At 41.4% G+C, this 23,556-nt stretch overlaps 2 protein-coding genes across 2 annotated transcripts in view; both read left to right on the top strand.

Moving 5' to 3' along the window:
* The window catches only part of LOC104107399 (defensin J1-2-like), a 142,191-nt gene that overhangs the window by 81,929 nt on the left and 36,706 nt on the right, over positions 1-23,556 (top strand). The gene's annotated exons all lie outside the window — the stretch shown is intronic.
* Positions 22,948-23,322, top strand: LOC138909352 (uncharacterized). Its single transcript, XM_070200546.1, has one exon. The coding sequence runs from the start codon at positions 22,948-22,950 to the stop codon at positions 23,320-23,322; it is 375 nt and encodes a 124-aa protein (XP_070056647.1).

Below are 23,556 nucleotides of genomic sequence, written 5' to 3'. Positions count from 1 at the left end.
ACAATCAGAGAGCGGGTCCACAGATTCATTGAGGGGCTCGATTATGATATTAAAATATGCATGGCTCGAGAGTTGCAAATGGATACTCCATTTCAACAAGTAGTGGAGATTGCGAGAAAGATTGAGGGTGTTTTAGGCGATGAAACAGAGTCTAAGGAGGCCAAAAGGTCTCGAAGATCTGGAGGGTTCAGTGAATTTTACTCTTCAGCTAGGACCCATTATAGCGGAGGCTCGAGCAGTCGGCCAGCTCAGTCCTCATATTAGATTACTCGGAGTGCTCCAGTAAAAATTTTTAATGCACCACCGGCACGTGATTCCTATAATGGTTATTTCAGTTATCCGGCACATACTCAGTATGAGTAACCGCGACCTCAGAGGGGCTGTTATGAGTGTGGTGACATTGGAAATATTATGAGAGATTGTCCCAGACTTGGGAGGAGTGGATTTTATCAGAACACTCAGGCTATGGACCCAAATGCAGTTACTACTCCACGTACACAACCAGTAGAGGTGGAGGACAGACGAGTGGAGGACGCCTAAGAGGTGGAGATCCGAACCATTATTATAAATACTATGATTTGACTGAGGCCGATACACCAAATTGTGTCATTACAGGTATGATCATGATTTGTTATAAAAAGGATATTTTCCCTTAATTTGATTCGAATCCGAATATTGAGGTGATTCCTCCTATTATGCTATGCTTATAGGTAAGCTTCAAAATTTTGTGAACCACTCACATGTGTATCCCTGTTGGGAAGTTTGTTGATGTTAGTCCGTGTCTATCATTTTTATTTTTGTACATCATTGAGGGCTATAAGTCCAAACGTGACTTTTTATTTCTCACTACTGTGAGTTTTGATGTGATTTCGGAATAATTGATTTTAATTTTATGAATTATATGCCCTACCGGTATGAGGGTTCATTATGTGTTATGAAAAATGTTTACGAAATTTATTGAAAAGAAGAAAGAAAGGAAATTGAAATTTCAGTTGGCACAATGTGCAAAATACTTGTGATTTGGAGTTGAGGACAAAATCCTCGTATTTTTATATGATGTAAAATATTTAAATCGGACTACAAGTCGCAGTGGAAGTTATATAAGGACAAGGTTCTTGTGGTGAAATATTTATGAGTTTAAATTCTCCCTTTGTGAAATTAAATTGTACTATAGTACTTACAGGGAGTCATGCTTGTTAGGCTTATTTGAAAATTCTTGTATGAATTTCTCTGTGCATAATTTGCCAAATTCGTGTTGTAATTATGGATTTTTAGCTTACGAGGTGAGTGCCCAGGTGGCATAAAAATGTGACTCCTTAATTTGGGTAAATAATTATGAGGTATTCATGCTTCGTGTCTCGTTGTTAGTAAGGTGGAGGGTTGGAACGAGATTTTTGTTAACATGAGGTTAATTGGCAATGTTGTAATCGATTATGAACAACTATTAAGACAAGAGATATGGTTATGGGCGTACATATGATGTGTTTCATGTCCAGATATCATTATGATAATGCAGTACTTGTAATGCTGAGATTAGTGTTATTGATATATACATTGTGGTGCTTTGTTGGGTTGTGGATATGTTGTTAGGAGTTGTTTTGGTATTGCTCTGGTAGGTGGATATGCCCAATTACATGGTAGACTTTGCCGAAATTTCTGAAAAATTTGGGAGTTAGTAAAATTTGGGGGATTGAGACGTGCAAAAGAATAGATAAGTTATGTTATGTGTTTGAGGGCAGACTCTACTTCTCATTCAAGAGCGAATGATCCTAAGTGGGGGAGAATGTAACACCCCAAAAAAAAAAATCAAAGTACTTCAACACTATCAAGGAAGTTGATGTATACATAGGCACGAGTTGCTATAGCCAGTTGAGACTAATACCATGCGTTGATGTGAAAATCAAGCATTTTGAAAATGTTTGGAGTGTAAGAAATTAGTTTTAAAGTTTATAAGTATGGATAACAGAAATAATCTCAACTGAGATGGAGTTGTCGGGCTTATCTCAAATGTGGTAACGTGGGATCAACCGTGAGTATATGTGTAAAAGTAAAATCATCAATTTGGTAACCTCAGAATAATTCTTAGAACGTTCGAGGACGAACGTTTGTTTAAGAGGTGGAGAATGTAACGACCCGACTTGTCGTTTTAAAAATTAGCGCCTCGTTCAGTGACTTAAAGTCTCGAGCAGCTTCGTAATATGTATTATGACCCGTGGGTGTGGTCGAGTTTGATTTACTGAAGATTCGGAATTTAATTAAAAGAACAATTCTTATTTAGAAGCTTAAATGGAAATAGTTGACAGGAGAGTTGACTTTTGAGCAAACAACTCCGAAATAGAATTTTGATAATGTCAATAGCTTCGTATGGTGATTTCAGACTTAGGCGTATGTCCGGATTTGGATTTGGAAGTCCGTAGGACAATTCGACGCATTTTGGCGAAAGTTGAAAAAATAGAAGATTTTTCGAAAGTTCGATCGAAGGTTGAATTTTTGATAACGAGGTCGGAATCCGATTATGGAAAATGGAATAGGTCCATTATGTCATTTATGACTTGTGTGCAAAATTTGAGGTCAATTGGACTTGATTCGATAAGATTCGACATTGAATGTAGAAGTTGGAAATTTCATAATAGACTAAAGTTTCAAGTGAGTTCGCACAAGACCTAACTTCAAATGATCATAACTCTCATGATACAAAGTTTTATATGGTGTATTAGCTATAAAATGAAAGATCTTTGAGTATAGTTTCTAACTCTTCAAACCGTTCATCATTTGGACACTCCTACTAGAAGTTATGACCAAATTACCAAAGGCTGAAAAAATACGATTCTGCGATCGCAAAATCGTTATGCGATCGCGAAACTGCTTCTGCGACCGCAAAACTGGTCGCAGAATGGACCAGAACAGCCCAATTCTGGGCACCGATTTTGTGATCAATTGTGCGGCCCGCATACCCATTCAGCGGTCCATTATGTGACCGCAGACCTGCTTTCGGAGGGGTAATTTTTCTATTTTTATAACCCGACCCCATTTTGATAAATAGGCTTTGGGGCTTATTTTGGGGTATTTTTCTGAGGGTTTTAGAGAGAGGTAAGAGCATTTTAGAGAGAGAATGAGGGAACCTAACATTCTAATCATCCAATCTTCAAGAATCAAGGAAGCTAATCACAAGATCTTTATCTAAGAGGTAAGATTCAACCCCTAGTCTTCAATTTCGAGTTTGGGGATAAAAGATTGGTGATTGGGAGTATGATTCTTGGGTGTAAGAGTATTATGTATATATTCTTGTACCATAAGGTTTGTAGGAATATTGTTGAGATCAAATAAGTAAAGATTGGGTTGTGGAATGAAGGAAATCTTGTAGAAGAACCTTGTAACCAAATTTGCACACCTAGTGTTTGATAAAATGATCAAATGAGCCGAAACCATGAAAATCTTCCTAATTATGGTTCACTTTTGTTATGCTTCTAAATAGATTGAAGTTTCTAGAATTTTTGGAACCTCGTAGTAATGTAAGGAAGGCTCAAGAAAGATTGGAGCCGTCCGGAGGTCAATTCAAGCACGAAGGCGATTTTGAAATATCGGCCTAACTTCAAAAAGGTAGGTGTCTTACTTAACCTCGAGTGGGGGAATTACCCCTTATGAATTGAGTCTTATGTGTAATTTGTGTAATTGAAAACCATGTACGCAAGGTGACGAGTACGTACTTAGTTTATATGTGCAAATTTAATTGATTAAAAATCCTTAGACGCCCTTATGTATTAAATTGGAAATTATTGGCACTTTTTAAATCCTCCATTTGTCATCCCTAGATCCTTGTTTGTTGAAATTTTTTTTACATGATGATTTGGTGTGATTGCCACCTTGATTTTTATGTGAAATATTATTTTGTTGAGTTGTTCACTTCCGGATATTTTGTTAAGATTTTTGTGCACATTATGGTCAAGCCATGGGCTCCGTATTGTGGAAAATCAGGTATTGTTGATTTTTGTGGCAAGTTGTGATAATTGAGCACTTGATGTGCAATCTGTGATAATTTGTAATATTTGAGCACTTGATGTACAATCTGTGATAAGTTGTAATATTTGAGCACTTGATGTGTAATCTGTGATAAGTTATAATATTGGAGCACTTGATGTGCAATCTATGCTATGTTGTAATATTTGAGCACTTGAGGTGTAGTTTATGAGATGTGATATTGGCACATTATATTATGGGAGTTATGTTCGGATGTTTGTACGAGGTTTCTGCCGTGCTATTATTACTATTGATTTATGCACATGCGGCATGACAAGGCGGGCTATATATATGTGTGTGGGTGGGGGGAGTTTGTGCATGTGGCGAGACAAGCTGAGAACATTATTATGCACGTGTGGCGAGACAAGGCGGTCATCTACTTTACTATTGCACATGTGGCGAGACAAGAGGGGCTATGTCGGGGATTGATTTGTGATGGCCTGGGGGCATTGTTGTTGTTGCATATTTATTTTAGGACTACGAGGCGGTACCTCGGAAGATCTCCTGTTGAGCACTTACTTTGGAACTATGTTTGCACTTACCCTTTGTTATTTTGTTTTTCCGTAATTTATAAATTCTTGTGTTTTCCGTGATGTATTATTTGACTTAATATTAAGTGTTTTATATTTCTTGATGTATTGTGTTGACCTTGACTTTTTCGTATGAGACTTTGAGGATTTGTATTTTTGGGTTGTACTTATTTTTTATGATTGAGTTGTTTTAAATAAAAGAAAATTTCCAGTATGTTTAATTTAATAAATTTTATATCCAATTCAGTAGTTTATCTGATGCTTTATTTTAAAGGAAATGTCATTTTCCTCTCTCAAACGATTTTTTAAATAAACTTATCTTTTTGTTGATTTCTTACTTGATTTAATGATTTTAACCTTACTTTATTGAAAATAAATTGATCCTGCGGATCTTATATACATTGATATTTTGGTACGTGAGTTGTCCGTGCAGTTATGAAAATAATATGGGCATGAGGTGCCGGAAAAAAATATGATGATTTTATTATTGACACGTGAGTTGTCTGTGTGATGGTGATAGAAATATGGGCACGAGGTGTCGTGAAAAATATGAAAGTGGACTGAGACCCGTAATTTTTATGATTTGAAATGAGGTGTCACCTGGTGACTTTTACTTGAAAATATAATTATTCAAAAGAAGTATATTCAAAAGATATTTATCTTAAAGAATAATATGTGAAGGATTTATATATGAAGGACTCGACTTATTGATTGTACTTGTGTTCTTTGTTCGCCTGAGCAATAATTATGATGTTCTTGTTGCCTTGTTGTTATATCACTGGTTGAGTTGTCGTTATCATTGCTAGTTGTTTTCCAGTACTATTGTATACTGCTATATTGCACAGGTTATTAGACTAGTGAGTGTCTTGAGTGTACCTCGTCTCTACTCCACTGAGGTTAGTCTTGATACTTATTGGGTACCGACCGTGGTGTACTCATACTATACTTCTGCACATTTTTGTGCGGAGCCATGTATTGGAGATATCGGACTTGAGCAGAGTTTAAGCGAGATCGTAAGGATTCAAGGTAGAGCTGCTTGGTCGTCGCAGTCCCTTGGAGTCTTTTCATTTCATTGTACTATTAATTTTTAATCAAACAGTATTATATATTCGGTCCTCGTGATCATCCCATGTATTCAGTTAGAGTTCGTGACTCAGTACTACCCGTCTTGGGAGGTTGTATATTTTTATTTGTTCCGCTGTTAGTTTTGATTACTTATTTAATTCAAAAAAAGGCTTCAAAATGTAATTTTAATCGGCTTACTTAGTCGTAGAGATTAAGTGCCATCACGACGCCTGTGGTGGAATTTTGGGTCATGACAAGTTGGTATCAGAGCTCTAAGTTCATAGGTTCTACGAGTCTCTAGTTGAGTCTTGCGGATCGGTACGGAGATGTCTTTACTTATCTTCGAGAGGCTATAGAACTGTTAGGAAATTCCCACTTCTTTCATTCCTGTCGTGCGAATTTATTGAATTTGGAATTTGAGCTCTTGTATCTCTATTCTCTCACAGATGGTGAGGACACGTGCTACCGAGTTAGCTGAGCAGGCATCTGCACATACTGCTAGGGCTGCAAGAGGCCGGTGGTGAGGTAGAGGCAGAGGCAGAGGTCGAGGAAGGGCACGCGCCGCGACTAGAGCACCTGTCTGAACAACAGTTGAGGAGCCGCCAGTAGCTCCAGTTGGGGGACAGGAACCAGAAGCACCTGTTGTTACCCCTGAACTTCAAGAGACTTTAGTACAGTTCCTGAGTATGTTTGGTACATTAACTCAGGCGGGATTGATCTCTGTTGCACCAAATATTTCGAGGATTGGGGGAGTGGCTCAAACTCCTACCACAAATCTAGAGCAGCACGTTCATGTTGGTCAGGTTTCGGGTGTAGTACCGGTACAACCTGTTATTCCAGTTCGGCCAGAGGCATCATAAGAAGAACAAAAAAGAATTGAGAGGTTTAAGAGGTATAGCCCGCCTACTTTCAGTGGCACAGCTAGAGAGGATGCCCAAGGATTTCTAGAAAATTGTCACCGTATTCTCAACACCAGGGGTATTGTGGAAGTGAACGGAGTTGCCTATACTATATTTCAACTGTCAGGCGCAGCGTATCGGTGGTGGCAAATCTATGAAGAAGGTAGACCATCCGATGCAACACCACCGACTTGGGCTCAATTTTCGAAAATGTTCTTGAAAGAGTTTGTTCCCCAGACTCTCCGAGATGTGTGGCGCACAGAGTTTGAACGGTTGCATCAGGGCACTATGACAGTGTCAGAATGTGCTGTCAGGTTCAGTAAGTTTGCCCATCATGCACCTATCTTGGCTCCTACAATCAGAGAGCGGGTCCATAGATTCATTGAGGGGCTCGATTATGATATTAAAATATGCATGGCTCGAGAGTTGCAAACGGATACTCCATTTCAACAAGTAGTGGAGATTACGAGAAATATTGAAGGTGTTTTAGGCGATGAAATGGAGTATAAGGAGGCCAAAAGGTCTCGAAGATCTGGAGGGTTCAGTGGAGTTTACTCTTCAGCTAGGACCCATTATAGCAAAGGCTCGAGCAGTCGTCTAGCTCAGTCCGCACATCAGATTACTCGGAGTGTTCCAGTAAGATTTTTTAATGCACCACCGGCACGTGATTCCTATAATGGTTATTCCAGTTATCCAGCACAGACTCAGTATGAGCAACCGCGACCTCAGAGGGGCTGATATGAGTGTGGTGACACTAGGCACATTATAAGAGATTGTCCTAGACTTGGTAGGAGTGGATTTTTTCAGAACACTCAGGCTTTGGACCCAAATACAGTTACTACTCCACGTACACAACCAGTAGAGGTGGAGGACAGGCGGGTGGAGGACGCCTAAGAGGTGGAGACCCGACCCGTTGTTTTAAATACTATAATTTGGCTGAGGCTGATACACCAGATGGTGTCGTTACAGGTATGATCCTGATTTGTTATAAAAAGGATATTTTCCCTTAATTTGATTCTGATCCGAATATTGAGGTGATTCCTCCTATTATGCTATGCTTATGGGTAAGCTTTGAAATTTTGTGAACCACTTACATGTGTATCCCTGTTAGGAGGTTTGATGATGTTAGCCCGTGTCTATCATTTTTATTTTTGTAATTTCAATCGGCTTACTTAGTCTTATAGACGGAGTGTCATCATGACGCATGTGGTGGGATTTTGAGTCGTGACATTAAGTCCCTGCGAGCAGAGGACTATTTGAAATATTTGCAAGAAATCTTTTACATACTGAAGAGATACAACATGAAGCTGAACCTAGAGAAATGCGCGTTCGTTGTCGGATCTGGGAAATTTCTTGGATTCATGGTGTCCAACTGAGGGATTGAGATCAATACTGATAAAATCAAAGCTATAGAAGACATCACCGTGGTGGACACTGTCAATGTCGTTTAGAGGCTAACCAGGCACAGATCCGCCCTGGGCCGATTCATATCGAGGTCTTTCGATAAGAGCCACCGGTTTTTCTCATTATTGAAGAAGAAGAAGAATAACTTTTCTTGGACCCAGGAATGCCAAAAAGGTTTGGAATAACTCAAACGGTACCTTTCAAGTCCACCCTTGCTCCATACTCAGAAGGCGGATGAGCAGTTGTACCTGTACTTAGCGGTATCCGAGGTAGCGGTAAGTAGAGTCTTAATCTGAGAAGAGGAAGGTACACATTTTCCTATCTATTATATTAGTAGAACTCTAGGCGAGATCGAAACAAGGTATCCTCACCTAGAAAAATTGGCGCTCGCTTTGCTAAGCGCCTCCAGAAAGTTAAAGTTGTATTTTCAATGCCACCCCATATGTGTTGTAACTTCTTGCCGACTAAGGAATATTATGCACAAACTCGAGCTCTAGGGCCGGTAGGCCAAATGGGCCGTAGAAATTAGTGGGTACGATATCGAATATCAACCCCGAACAACCATCAAATCACAAATTTTGGCAGACTTCGTAACCGACTTCACGCCAGCCTTAAAACCCGAAGTCGAAAAGGAATTGTTGTTAAACTCAGGGACTTCCTCGGGGGTCTGGACACTCTTTAGGGATGGTGCCTTGAACACAAAAGGGTCTGGACTCGGCATCATGTTGAAGCCGCCTAAGGGTAACGTGGTTAGGCAGTCTATTAGAACTGTGAAATTGACAAACAATGAGGCTGAGTATGAGGTCATGATTACGGGTCTCGAATTTTCTAAAGGCCTTGGGGCTGAGGTGGTCGAAGCCAAGTGTGACTCCTTCTTTATGGTAAATCAAGTCAATGGGACGTTCAAAGTAAAGAAGGAATGAATGCGAAGGTATTTAGACAAATTGCAGGTAATGTTGCATCGATTCAAGGAGTGAACCTTACAACACGTACCCCGATATCAGAATAGTGAAGCCGATGCTCTGGCTAGCTTGGGATCATCGGTTGATGATGACAAATTCAGTTTGGGAATGGTCGTACAGCTCATGAAATCGATAGTGGAGGAAGGCCATGCCAAAATAAACTCAACAAGTTTAACTTGGGATTGGAGAAACAAATACATAGACTATTTTAAGATTGGGCAGTTGCCCCTGGATCCTAAAGAATCGAGAGCTCTACGTACAAAGGCGACCAAGATTAGCCTATCTGAAAGGACTCAGTTCAGAAGAACATTCGATGGCCTGCTTGCCATATGCTTAGGACCGGGACATACCAAATATGTTTTGAGAAAAGTCCACGAAGGCACCTTCGGAACCCATTCGGAGGAAGAGTCTTTGGTTCGTAAGATAATCAGGGCCGGCTATTACTGGATTTACATGGAGAAAGATGCAAAGGACTTTGTACGAAGATGCGACGGCTACCAAAGACAAGCACCGATGATCCATCAACCCGGAGAGCTACTTTATTCGGTCTTATCCCCACGGCCGTTCATGAAATGAGGAATAGACATCGTCGGTCCCCTACCGTGGGCACCTGATAAGGCTAAACTCATACTGTTTATGATCGATTATTTCTCTAAATAGGTCGAAGCTCAAGCGTTCGAGAAAGTATGTGGAAAAGAAGTCATTGACTTCATTTGGGACCACATAATATGCCAGTTTGGGATATCTGCTGAGATCGTGTGTGATAATGGGAAGCAATTCATCGGCAGCAAGGTAAACAAATTTTTCGAAGATCACAAGATCAAAAAGATCTTGTCAACCCCTATCACCCTAGTGGGAATAGACAAGCAAAATAAACAAACAAGACCATACTTCAAAACCTAAAGAAGAGATTGACCGATGCCAAAGGGAAATGAAAGGAAATTTTGCCTGAAGTCTTTTGGGCATACCGTACAACCTAAAATCCAACACCGATGCCACTCCATTTTCGTTGGTCTACGGTGCCGAAGCACTAATACTGGTCGAAGTGGGAGAACCGAGCCTCAGGTTCCGATATGCGACTGAATAATCAAACGGTGAGGCCATGAGCACGAGCCTGGAACTATTGGATGAAAGGAACGAGGCTTCCCTAGTCCGGTTGGCCACCCAGAAACAACATATAGAAAGGTACTACAACCGAAGAGCCAACCTCTGACACTTCAATATCGGGGACTTGGTGTTAAGAAAAGTAACATTCTAAGTGGGTTGCTCCGATGGTAAGTGCCCTCCACTTCCAACCAAGAGGTTGTGAGTTCGAGTCACCCCAAGAGCAAGGTTGGAGTTCTTGGAGGGAAGGATGCCGAGGGTCTATTGGAAACAGCCTCTCTACCCCAGGGTAGGGGTAAGGTCTGCGTACACACTACCCTCCCCAGACCCCACTAGTGGGATTATACTGAGTTGTTGTTGTTGTTGTACCGTTAAAGGCTCGTACAAACTCGAAGCAGGAAACGGTGCACAAATACTGAACAACTGGAATGTGACGCACTTAAAGCGGTACTACTTCTAAGGTACGATCTCGTCTACCTTTTTATAATATTATGAATCGGACTAACACTTACATGCAACATCCAAGGGAGAATGTGACTATTAGGTGTGAAAGCACGCATTGCACTCTTTTTCCCTTGAACCGGTTTTGTCCCAAATGGGTATTCTAGAAAGGTATTTAACGAGGAAAACGTAAATCGTGCTAACTTAGAATCGAAGACCGGTTTAAAATCAGAGTCAATGGTCTCACCAACAATATTCTATCCCTCTCAAGATCGACCTCAAATACTGGGGTCCATCACCCTCGGGTCAAGCTTCTCAGTAAGGAAAAAAGGAAACTTTGTGCTTGAACAACCTAAACTCGGTGGTTAGGATTTATTGTAAGGGCCAAACGGTCAAGTGAACCGTGTCCCCGTAGGCCACCTTAGCCATAATACAAGCTTTTGCACACTTTCAATCATGTACTTTACACACAGAAATGAAAGAAAGTTTTCACCTTGCTATTACGTATTTTTTTTCCTTTTAGAGCATCAAGCCTAAGGGCTATCCTTGCCCGGGGACTATCAAGCCCAAGGGCTACCCCGACTCGGGGACTATTGTCCGATATAAGTTCGGACAACTCGGATCATCAAAATCCGGAGGCACAAAACCTATTAGGTAGTGCCTAAACTTAAAAGGCTACGACCGCCCTAAAATACAGCTCAGAGACGTCCGAAGCCCATAATCAAAACATAAGGCCTTCACTAAAAATTCAAAACCTGCCAAAAGGTTACCCTCGGCAAAAGCATCGTCCAAGAACACTTAAGAATTTTTGGAAAACTTCTAGTCACTCCGAGTTTTCAACCTTGGAGTAAATAAAAAATCGCATCGTAAACAAACGACTTAGTTCTACATTTGATTCTATGCTAAGGCATCAGAAATATTTGCAAGAACTAAAATTGTGAAAAGATGCTAAACAAGTTGAAATTGCCAAAAAAGGAAATTTTATATTCCGGAATATCTTTACAAAGGCCCAAAAAATGACCTCAAAATGAACAAAAAAATATGTACACAGCACAAAAATAAAAACTTCTAAGGCATTCACGCCTGATCTTCATCGGAGCCCGATTCGTCACCAGAACCATCGGGGATTTCGGATCCTTCGGAACCCTCGGAGGCCTCCGCACCTTGGGCTCAGCTTGTTTTTTCTCCTCTGCCTCAAGTATTTTTGCCTCCTCAATCTCGGCAGACAAATCAAAGCCTTGGGCATGGATCTCTTTGGGGGTCTCTTTTCGAGATAGTCACCTCACATATTCGGCATTGGTCTTCAGGCGGGCCTTGGCTGCTTCGACATCGGCCTTGTATTCGGCCACTATCTCTTCAACTTCGGCCGAGGTTGTCTCCAACTTGGACATCGTTGCTTCGGGTTTTTTACCAAGGGCGTCCAGTTCTGTGATGGCCGAGCCCAGCTGTGCTCGGAGATCCTCATTTAGTTAAGCCCGTTTATCAGCTTTCTCCTTTGCCACCTGAAGTTGAACCTCTACCGAAGACAGCTACGCCTGGATAGTTTCCTTCTCCAAGGCCAGCAGATCTATCTTTCTCTTCCACCCATCGACCATGACTTTGATCTCGTTCAGCTCTTTTTGGAGTTGGTCGATCTCGTCCATCTCCTTTCGGAGCCACTAAGACCAGTTCCTTATTTCTAACTTCAAAGACCTTTACCTTTTCAACCAAGTCGGCATGCTCCTGCCTCTGGACTGATGCTTCTTTCTAAGCCCTATCCAGCTCGGCCTGAAGGTCCTTAATGACCCCCTCTTGTTACTTACTGAGGAACTTGTACGCATCCCTTTTCTAAGCCGCTCCTTAAGCTCAAGCTCGAGCTGGTTGACCTCGACACGGTACCGTATGAAGATTTCATCATGAAGAACCTAGGTCTGCAAAATAAAGAAAGTCGTGAGAAATACCCAAACCTAAAGTAAAATTCAAAAAGATATATTGACGCCTTGCCCGGTTCAGCGCCTGCTGTGCCTCGTTTAAAAAACACGGCACATCCACCTCATTCATTTTCCTGGTCCTCCTCGGTCACCAAGAATCATAGGTAACTGGATACTCCCAAGAGAGCAGATAAAACCCGGGCATCCTCCTGAATAGTGAAGATAACCAATCTTTTGCGATCAGGGGTCCACACTCGAAGCAGGGAACTGATTTATCAATTTTGGGCCCGAACTCGGCCTACCACCTTCCGACGATGTATCTTCTAAAGTGACGAGTCCATACCATCAAAAAAGAAATGAAGGGGGTCGTCCGTGCCATGGATCCCTTTATTGTACTTTCCCTTTCCTGCTTGGGCCTCATCGAGCATGGACTCGGTGTAGGAGGACGTTGCCGCAATTTCTATTATATCGGGCGCTTCCTTCGAAGCAGAGCCGGTGTCCTGAGGAGTCCCACCCCGGGTCTCCATATCAACCTCTCGAGTATGAGATAGGTCGGCCTCACGAGTCTCCTTTTCGGATGCCTCCTGCTTCCCGAGAAGGGTTGTTCCATGGGCGACGAAAATGAGGTCTTCTTTCATCTCGTCCCTGAGTCGGAGAAGAGAATCAGAGTATGACACCTGGGAGCTAGATCTCTTCCTAGGCTTGCAAGCTGCCCTCTTCTTTGGTTTCGCCTCAAGACCCGGGGAGCCCGAATGTTTTCTTTTCTTTTTCTTCTTTTCCTCCGAGGAAGCCCCAGGCTGTCCCGAAGTGGAGGGATCGATATGCAAGGATACGTCCTCGTCCCCTTCCAAAGGACTAAGCTCGGTGGTCTTAGGCAAACCTATAAATAAATATAAAATAAAAGAGGAGAAGACATTATGTTGTGGGCTAAAAGACAGGATAACAATTGATTAGAGTGGAACCTTACCATGAGAACGAGCCTCCCATCGGCCCCTCGACAACTTGAGCCATGAGCGCTCAAAGTTAGATATCTGTTTTGCAGATGCCTTCAATCCACTCCTTAAGCAGGGGGGGCGCATTTGGAACCCCGGGCATCAGCTGCACAATCACAAGAGTGAATGAAAGGGAGGAAAATGAAGGAAATTTGACATTTAAGGAAAAGCTATACATACGAGATACATTCAACTTCTCAGGGAATGACATAAACTCGGGAGGGATCAAATCTGCAATCTTCAACCAAACGAAATGTCTCTCCCAGCCCCTGTCTCGGTCTTCGTCAATGCTCGAATAGGGGGTCTTGCTGGCCCGATGAGTAAGCTTGATTAGTCCCCCTCGGAAAATTCGGGGACTGTATAAATGAAGTAAATGGTCGATGGTGAACCGACAAGATTCGGTCTTATTCACGAAGTACCAAAGTCACGATCCTTCATAGGGATGGGTGGATTTGCCTGAGGCACACCTCGTACCTCATGAAAAGTTCCAAAATAACCGGGTCCACCGGGCCCAGCCTGAAGGGGTAAGTGTAAACACTTAAGTATCCCTCCACGTGGGTAGTAATAGCATCCTTAGGCCTGGGGACTACCACGTCCTTACCTCCCCAATTACAGTTCTCTCGGACCACGGGAATGACATCTTCGGTCACAAAGCATATGTACCTTGATACTCCTTCACCCCGGTCCTGCTTGGACGAGGGTTTCTCAATATTTAAGTCATATGCAATAGAACAACCCCTGAGAATAAATAATTTGTAATTGAACAACCCCCAGGAATAAACATTTTCAAAGGGGGTTTAGGAGCCAGTTCAGCGGCTGTCAACTCGGTGGAAGTCACGTCGGGAGCAGCCACCTTGAGGACAACTATTTCAGGATCGACCACCTCAGTACCAGCAGCCGACTGTAAAGATGAAGAGGCATCCTGTTGGAAACTGACTTGGAAGTTTTATCCATTGTTGGTTGGTAAATTTTGAAGATTTGAAGAAGAAGTATGGAGGTTTGGAAGAACAAGTTTGAAGGCTGAACAACGGGATATGAAGAATTTTAAAAAGATCTGAGCAAGAGTATAAGAACTCTTATGAAGATTTGAAGATCAAAAGATGAAGGTATGAAGGTTTGAAAGAAGTTGATGATAACTAGGAAGCTCGAAGGTAAAAGCTTGGTCGAAAAGTAGAAATGGAACAAAGGATGGAAGCTTTTATAGGAAAGTAGGAGACGCTTCGCATTCGGGGGAAGCCAACTGATCATTGACACTTGTCCGAAGTTAGAACGACGCGACTGATGGGACGTTTTGGCCCCTTCGTCGTAATGTACGGAGAAAGGAACAATGGAGCATCTATTATTTTCCATCATTTTGGCAAACCTACTCTCTGAGAAATGAGAGGACTATCTGTATATGGGTAAACCCGAGGCTAATGAGTATCCCGATTTCCCGGTGAGGCAAATGAAGCAAGTACATGACTGCAAGGAATCAAAATCGAACTCAAGAGCCTCTCACGTTAAGAACCCAAAAAAAACACCTGCCCTCGGAAACATCAAGACCATGCCCCAGGTTTGGTTCGAGTTCCATGACCTCGGAGAGCATTACCAAATTGTCGCGCATGATTAACGAAGGGCCGTGATATCCGTCTCCAACCAAATATCATGGCGTTAATCTTGGCCCGTATCGGTGGTGGATCAGCGATTAGCGAAAAGGAAGATCTTTACCTTTCTTAGAATTGTACTTAGGGTAAAACTCCCCTACTATATAAAGAGAAAGCTGATTATTCATTTGGGACACTGTAACATGCATATCAAGGCAATATACATTCGTTTTCTCTGTTTCTAAAAAGGTCATTCAAAGTTCTTGATATTATTCATCACTCTTTATAAGTGTTTGGCTCCGAACCGAAGGCAGATTACCTGCTAAGCTTATAGTCAATCCTTGATCCAACATTGCTACTGGTTTGACATTTTATTCCGTCTTTAATTTGCTTATCTAACATCATTAATCCTTTGTATTGAATTAGTCTACATATCCTTAAAATCGCGTATAAATTCAATTGTTATCCATTTTAAAGGGTAAACATGGTTAATATAAATTCTCTCTTTCTGTTGTACTCATTAAAACTCTTTTCCTTTTCACTATGAAATAATTTTTCATTTAAGGTAAATTAAAAGATCTTTAAAACTAGAGATTATTTAGATTTCTCACTTATCCTTATGCAATTATGGTGATACAGAATATAATGACTCCAAGACAATTAAAATTTTGGGGATTTTTTCCTTCATATATAATATTTTAAACCTATTTACTAAAATTATCCTAATTTTGTATATTACCCACCCTAAACAAGAATTACTTACAAATTATATATAATTTATTATTAGTGCCTTAAATTAGGGGATTTAGTTACGCTCATTTCCTATTTTCTCTTCACTCCTCCTTCAATAAGACTCCTTCCAGTTGTGTATTACTTATTTTAAGCCATAATTAGCGCAACTCTTCACTCTCTTTGCCGCCTCCCTCCTAAATAGAAACCAATATCAGTTATTCATTTTCAAGTTATGCCAACTTCAAGTCATCACTTCCATCATTTCCAACTTCAGGGCCATCATCAAGAATCAGAATAGCAAGTTCGTAGCAGCATATTTGTAATGACCCAACCGGTAATTTTGACTTTAAGAACCTCGTTCCCCTAAATAAAACTCCCCATATATGCTTTTATTAATTTATGACTTGTGGGGATGGTTGGTTCAGGATTTGAAAGTGTCCGGGTTGAAATTGGAACACTTTGTTCCTTAAGTTGGCCTTAAAATGCTAAGTTTGACTTCGGTCAACATTTTGAGAAAACGACCCCGGAATCGGGATTTGATGGTTCTAATAGCTCTGTATGGTGATTTTGGGCTTAGGAGCGTGTTCGAAATTTTATTTGGAAGTCCGTAGTTAAATTAGGCTTGAAATGGCTAAAATAGGAATTTAAGTTTGGAAGTTTAACCGAGTAGTTGACTTTTTGATACCGGAGTCGTAATCCAGTTCCGAAAATTTTCATAGCTCCGTTATGTCATTTATGGCTTGTGTGCAAAATTTGAGGTCAATCGTACTTGATTTGATAGGTTTCGGTACCGAATGTAGAAGTTGGAAATTTTAAGTTTCATTAAGCTTAAATTGGAGTATGATTCGTGGTTTTAGAATTTTTTGATGTGATTTGATGTTTCGACTAAGTTCGTATGATGTTTTAGGACTTGTTGGTATAATTGGTTGAGGTTCCGAGGGGCTCGGGTGAGTTTCGAATGGCTAACAGATCATTTTTGGCCTTTGGGGATTTCTAATAGCTGCTCGTATTTTATTCTAATTTCCTTATACGCGATTGCGTAAGTCAGTTTGTGATCGCGTAGGGTAATTTGGGCAGAGGTGACTTTGTTCTACATGACCGCCTGAATGGGGTTACGATCGCGTAGGCTTAATTGGGCAGTTGGAAATTTGTTCTATGCGATCGCGTGGGAACATCCGCGATCGCGTAGGTTTGAGCAAGTTGTGCTATGCGAACGCGTGGCTAGGGCCGCGTTCGAGAAGAGGAACAGAGGGAGGAGCTGAGCCACGCGCTCTTAATGCTTCACGATCGCGTGAGAAGGTTAGTGATCGCATAGGTTTGCGGAGCCAGTGCTTCGCGATCGCGTAGGTTTGCGGAGCCAGTGCTTCGCGATCGCATAGAGTTAATTTTGGCAGTGTTGAAATTGTGCTTCGCGATCGCGTAAGGAAGTTCGGGATCGCGTCGAAGAAATCACTGGGCAGAGAGTTTAAGATCTGAAAATCCATTTTTACCGATTTAGAGCTCGGATTGAGGCGATTTTTGGGAGATTTTCAGAGAAAACAACGGGGTAAGTAGTTCTTAACTCAATATTAGTTAAATTATCCGAATCCATCACTGTTTTTATCATTTAATTGGTGAATTAAGTTGGAAAACCCTCTTGTATATATTTGAGAATTTGAGGGCCGAATTGTTATCGGAATTTAGTAATTTTGATATGGATAGACTCGTGGTTGAATGGGCGTTCATATTTCGTAACTTTCGTCGGATTCCGAGACATGGGCCCCACAGACAATTTTTGAGTTAATTTCAAATTTTTATTGAAAAATATATTATTTTCTTATGAAATTGATTCCTATATATTTTAGTGATTGTATCGAAATATTTTGGCTAGATTCAAGCCATACAGAGTTGGATAATCGAGGAAAAGGCATTCTAGTGGATTAAATTGGAGCAAGTTGAGGTAAGTCTCTTGTCTAATCTTGTGAGGGGGAATTTACCCCGTAGATGATTAAATTAATAATTGTTGCTAATTGTGGGGACTACGTACGCACGAGGTGATGAGAGTCCGTACGTAACTACTATTTATGCTAAAATCCGGGTAGATTAGGACTCAAATCATGAATTATGTATGTAAATTGTATTCTTTATTTAAATAAATTATTTGAAATATATTGTGAATTGTTAGGGAAAGTTAGTAAAAGATGGAAATCTCATATACTTAATTTTCTATTAAAATAATTTATTGTTAAAAGAAACGATTTATCCTCTCGAATTAATCCTATAATAAATATACTCTCCTTCCGGAGGTACATAAGAAAATGCCTTCCTTTCTTGTGGAGCGGGCCGAATGCCTCGGCAGTATAGATGCATCTATGGATCCCGCCACACGTCCCTCGGCAGTGTACACGACACTCTAGATCGGGACGTACGACCTCGGCAGAAACCATGCCTAATAATAATAATAATTACCCGATACCTTGATATTTTAAATTGCAGTTTGTGAATTTAATTAATAGATTGGAAATTGTTGCATTTGAAGAAATTTAATTATTTCTGTTGGTTAAATAAAATTATTGTTAACTCTGTGAAATATGGTTATCTAGCTATTCTATTTTTATTTCAATTATTATTATTGACCCTTAGTGTGTGTCAAAGTCGGCCGTCTCATCTCTACCTCTTCGAGATTATGCTTGATACTTACTGGGTACACGTTGTTTACGTACTCATACTACACTTGCTACACTTTTTGTGCAGGTTCTGTAATAGGCACTAATGGAGGACCTATCATCGCACACCTACGTTATCGAGAGGCGTAGTGGTGAGATGCCTTTCTGAGCCATTCTGCAGCTACCAGTGCCTCTTGTATTTGTATTCTGTCTATTTTATTTCAGATAGTATTTAGAGTTTTGTATAATATTCTAGATGCTCATACACTTGTGACACCAGGTCTTGGCACACACATTGGTATAATTAAGAGTTGCTTTATTTTTCTTGGTTATTTTAATTTACTAAATCTTTTCATATTGTCTAAATTAAGTAAGAAGATTTTAATTACTTGGTTAATTTTTAAAGAATTGAATATGGATTTAAATTACTAGTTGGCTTGCCTAACTGTAGTGTTGGGCGCCATCACGACCTATAGGTGAAATTGGGTCATGACAACATGATATCAAAGTACTAGGTTCACGTAGGTCTCACAAGTTATGAACAGACCTAACGGAGTCTTGTGGATCGGTACGGAGACGTCTATACTTATCTTCGAGAGGCTATAAGGTGTTAGAAAACTACCTTTCTTCATTTTCCATTGTGCAATTGATGTAATACTAAGTATCTTTCTCTTATTCTCTCATAGATGGTGAGAACGCACTCTAATGAGGTTCCAGACCAGGGAAGAGCTACTCCCCCAGTTGCTAGAAGCCGAGGTAGAGGCCGAGGGAGGGCTCCAGCCCGTGGTAGGGGACGAGGATGTCCCAGGACTGTTCGAGTTATGACTCTAGTGGGTCCAGTAGAGAATCCCATTGTTGAGGAACAGGGTGAGGTGCCTGTGGCAGATCCAGCTCCGGTGGATTTCACATCTGCACCGGGATTCCAGGATGTCATGGGTCGTATGCTGCAGTTCATGGACACAATGACTCAGGCCGATTTATTTCCGGCAGACCCAGCCACATCTCAGGCAGGCGGGGGAGCACAGACTCCGACCGCACAGGCTCATGGGCAGGCAGCTGCTGTATATCAGACCCAGGGTGCACTACCCATGGGTGGAGCCCAGCCAGTGGCAGCAGCTACACCTGAGCCCAGGCCAGCTACAACTGCTGATCAATAGAAACTATTGGACAGATGGACTAGACTACATCCTCCTGTCTTTGGGGGTGAACGACATGAGGATCCCCAGGACTTCATTGATCGGTGCAGGGATAGACGGTACAACATGAGGATATTGGAGTCTCATGGGGTTGACTTTGCTACTTTTCAGCTAGAGGGCAGAGCCCGTAGATGGTGGAAGTCTTATCTTCTTGGCAGACCAGTAGATTCTCCTCCCATGAATTGGGACAGGTTCACCCGTATCTTCCTGGACAGGTATATTCCACCCTCCCAGAGGGAAGAGTTGCAGTTTCAGTTTGAGCAGCTCCAGCAAGGTCAGATGTCAGTGATCGATTATGAGACTGAGTTATCTCAGCATGTACTTATGATACTCCCTACTGAGGCGGAGAGAGTCCGGAGATTTGTTGCGGGTTTATATACTAGCATTCAGGCCACTATGGCTCGAGAGGTTGAGACGGGTACTTCTTATGAGCTATTCGTGGAGATAGCCCGGACGATTGAGGGTGTGCGTCAGCGTAGCCGAGAGCAGGTTATGAGAGATAAGCGGTTTAGATATTTTGGAGAGTTTAGAGGTGCTCCGTCTAGGGGTAGAGGTCAGTTCGTAAGAGGGCAGTCCAGCAGGCCCCCGTATCCAGCACCACCGCCTCCTCGGGGTGCTCCAGTGCGACAGTGCTATACCAGAGGGTTCTTATCACCCACCAACTATTCAGGGTTCTTAGTCAGCAACCTATTGTACCTAAGAGTTGTTACGAGTGTGGGGATCCCAGTCACATATGGAGATTCTGCCCCACACTTCGGGGTAGACCAGTGCAGTAGGGTCAGCAGCCTATGATTACAGCTAGGGGTGTTCATAAAAATCCAAAAAAACGATCAAAACCGAAAATCGAACCAAACCGACTAAAAAAACCGATACCTTTTAGGTTTGGTTTGATTATGGTTTTAAATTTTAAAAACCGATCAAATTTGGTTTGGTTTTGGTTTTAATAAAAGAAACCGTAAAAACCGAACCAAACCGACTATAAAAGTAGCTATTTAAATTTATTATTACACCTATATATATATGTATATTTTTATATAAAGTTTCTAAAATTTTATGGTACATATTAGTCATTTGTATTTTTAGTCTAGTTCTTTGCTATTATAATAATCTAATTCTTTGCCTTCTAGTTTGATTGGTAGTTTTCTTTTGCTAAGTACAATAATTTATTTCATGTTAAAAATAATCAATTTTTAATTGAGTACTTAAATTATTCATCACTATTTGAGTCAATTATCATCAATATATCTTGGTAAATGATAGATTTGTCAAAGAGCAATTAGTTTGATAGCGTTACGTTGAAAATGTAGTCCTCGGAATATGTGTTTGGTAGTGTATGTCTCATACCGACTTAATTTGTTTGGTTTGGTTCCAATATTTGAAAAATTGACTTACTTGGTTTGGTTTTTTTTTTAGGAAAAAATCGACCCAAACCGAACCATGAACACCCCTAATTACAGCACAAGTTGCTCCACCAGTCATCCGACCACCAAGAGGTAGAGGACAGGTAGGAAGGGGCCGTCCTAGAGGTGGAGGTCAGCCAGACAGAGGCTAGATAGTTGGCGCTCCAGCTCGGTTCTATGATTTTCCTGCTAGACCAGATGAAGAGGCCTTAGATGCCGTGATTACAGGTATTATTTCTGTTTGCGGCAAAGATGCCTCTGTATTATTTGATCCAGGATCTACATATTCTTATGTGTCATCTCTATTTTCTAATTTCTTGGGTGTTTCTTGTGAGTCCTTGAGTACTCCCGTTTATGTGTCCACTCTTGTGGGCGATTCTGTTGTTGTGAATCGGATCTACCGGTCCTGTATTATTACATTCTGTGGTTATGAAACTAGAGCAGATCTCCTATTGTTTGAGATAACCGATTTTGAAATTATCCTGGGCATGGACCGGTTATCTCCATATCATGCCATTCTAGATTGCCATGCCAAGACTGTTACCTTGGCTATTCCAGAATTTCCTAGGATGGAGTGGAAGGGTTCGTCTGTTAGTCATTTAATCGGGTTATTTCTTTTATGAAGGCTCAACACATGATTGGGAAGGGTTGTTTGGCTTATCCAGCCTATTTTAGGGATACTACTATAGAGACTCTAACTGTTGATTCAGTGCCTATAGTTTGAGAGTTCTCCGATGTATTTCCTTCAGATCTTCCAGGCATGCCACTAGATCGTGATATTGATTTCTGTATTGACTTGGTTCTAGATACCAACCCTATATCTATACCACTGTATCGCATGGCTCCAAAAGAATTGAAGGAGTTGAAAGAACAACTTGAGGAGTTACTAGCCAAAGGGTTCGTCAGACCGAGTGTATCGCCTTGGGGTGCACCGATATTATTTGTGAAGAAGAATGATGGAACAATGTGAATATATATTGATTATCATCAATTGAACAAAGTCACTGGTCACTATTAAGAACAAGTACCGGGTGCCGCATATTGATGATCTATTTGACCAGTTGCAGGGTGCTAGGGTGTTCTCTAAGATTGACTTGAGGTCGGGATACCATCAGTTGAAGATTCGGGATTCGGATATTCCGAAGACTGCTTTCAGGACTAGATATGGTCATTATGAGTTTCTGGTGATGTCCTTCGGTTTAAATAACGCCCCGGCAGCGTTTATGGATTTGATGAACAGGGTATTCAGACCATATATTGATTCGTTTGTCATTGTCTTCACTGATGATATTTTGATTTACTCGCACAACAAGGAAGAGCACGAGCAGCACATGAGAGTAACGCTTCAGACGCTGCAGGAACAAAATTTGTATACTAAGTTCTCCAAATGTGAATTCTGGCTAGAGTCTGTAGCATTTTTGGGGCATATTGTATCGGGCGAGGGTATTAAGGTTGATCCCAAAAAGATTGAGACAGTTCAGAATTGGCATCGTCCCACTTCGGCTACTGAGATCAGGAGTTTTCTGGGGTTTAGCAGGTTATTATCGTCGGTTCGTGGAAGGTTTTTCATCTATTGCGCCACCTTTGACCAAATTAACCCAGAAGGGTGCTCCGTTCCGATGGTCCAATGATTGTGAGGTGAGCTTTCAGAAGCTCAAGACAACATTGACTACAACACCAGTGTTAGTGTTGCCTTCCGATTCGGGGATGTATACAGTGTATTGTGACGCTTCACGCGTTGGCTTGGGTTGTGTATTGATGCAGGAAAGGCGAGTTATTGCATATGCTTCACGTCAGCTGAAGCCCTACGAGAAGAATTATACGATACATGATTTGGAGTTAGCTGCGATTGTTCACGCTCTTAAGATTTGGAGGCATTACCTTTATGGGGTGTCTTGTGAGGTTTACACTGATCATCATAGTTTGCAGCATTTGTTCAAGCAGAGGGACCTAAATTTGACGCACCATATATGGCTGGAATTACTGAAAGATTATGATATCACTATCTTGTATCATCCGGGCAAAGCAAATGTAGTTGCAGATGCCTTAAGTAGAAAGGCGGAGAATATGGGTAGTTTGGCTTTTATTGCAGCAGATGAGAGGCTATTAGCTTTGGATATTCAATCCTTGGCTAACCAACTTGTCAGATTGAATATTTCAGAGCCCAGTCGAGTTCTTGCATGTGTTGTAGCTCAATCTTCACTATTTGAACAGATCAAGGCTCGCCAGTACGATGATCCACACTTAATAGTTCTTCCAGAAATGGTACTACGGGGTAGTGTCGAGGAAGTTACTATTGGAGCGGATGGTGTTCTGCGACTCCAGGATCGTCTATGTGTTCCTGATGTGGATGGATTGAGGAAAAAGATTCTAGAAGAGGCACACAGTTCTCAGTATTCTATTCATCCAGGTGCTACGAAGATGTATCGTGACTTGAGGTAGCATTATTGGTGGCGACGAATGAAAAAGGACATAGTTGAGTATGTAGCCAGGTGTCTAAATTGCCAGCATGTTAAATATGAGCACCAGAGGCCACATGGCCTACTTCAGCAGATGACTATACCAGAGTGGAAATGGGAACGCATCACTATGGACTTTGTAGTTGGGTTGTTGTGGACCTTGTGGAAGTTTGATACAGTTTGGGTCACTGTCGACAGGTTGACCAAGTCGACACAC

This window comes from Nicotiana tomentosiformis, chromosome 4, assembly GCF_000390325.3.
Source record: "Nicotiana tomentosiformis chromosome 4, ASM39032v3, whole genome shotgun sequence".
NCBI classification, from domain to species: Eukaryota; Viridiplantae; Streptophyta; class Magnoliopsida; order Solanales; family Solanaceae; genus Nicotiana; species Nicotiana tomentosiformis.
The sequence above is the reverse complement of the archived record's forward strand: the minus strand, read 5'-3'. Positions and strand labels throughout refer to the sequence as shown.

Coding starts and splice junctions, on each gene's coding strand:
- LOC138909352 (XM_070200546.1), top strand. CDS start 22,948: ATGGGTAGTTTGGCTTTTATTGCAGCAGATGAGAGGCTATTAGCTTTG.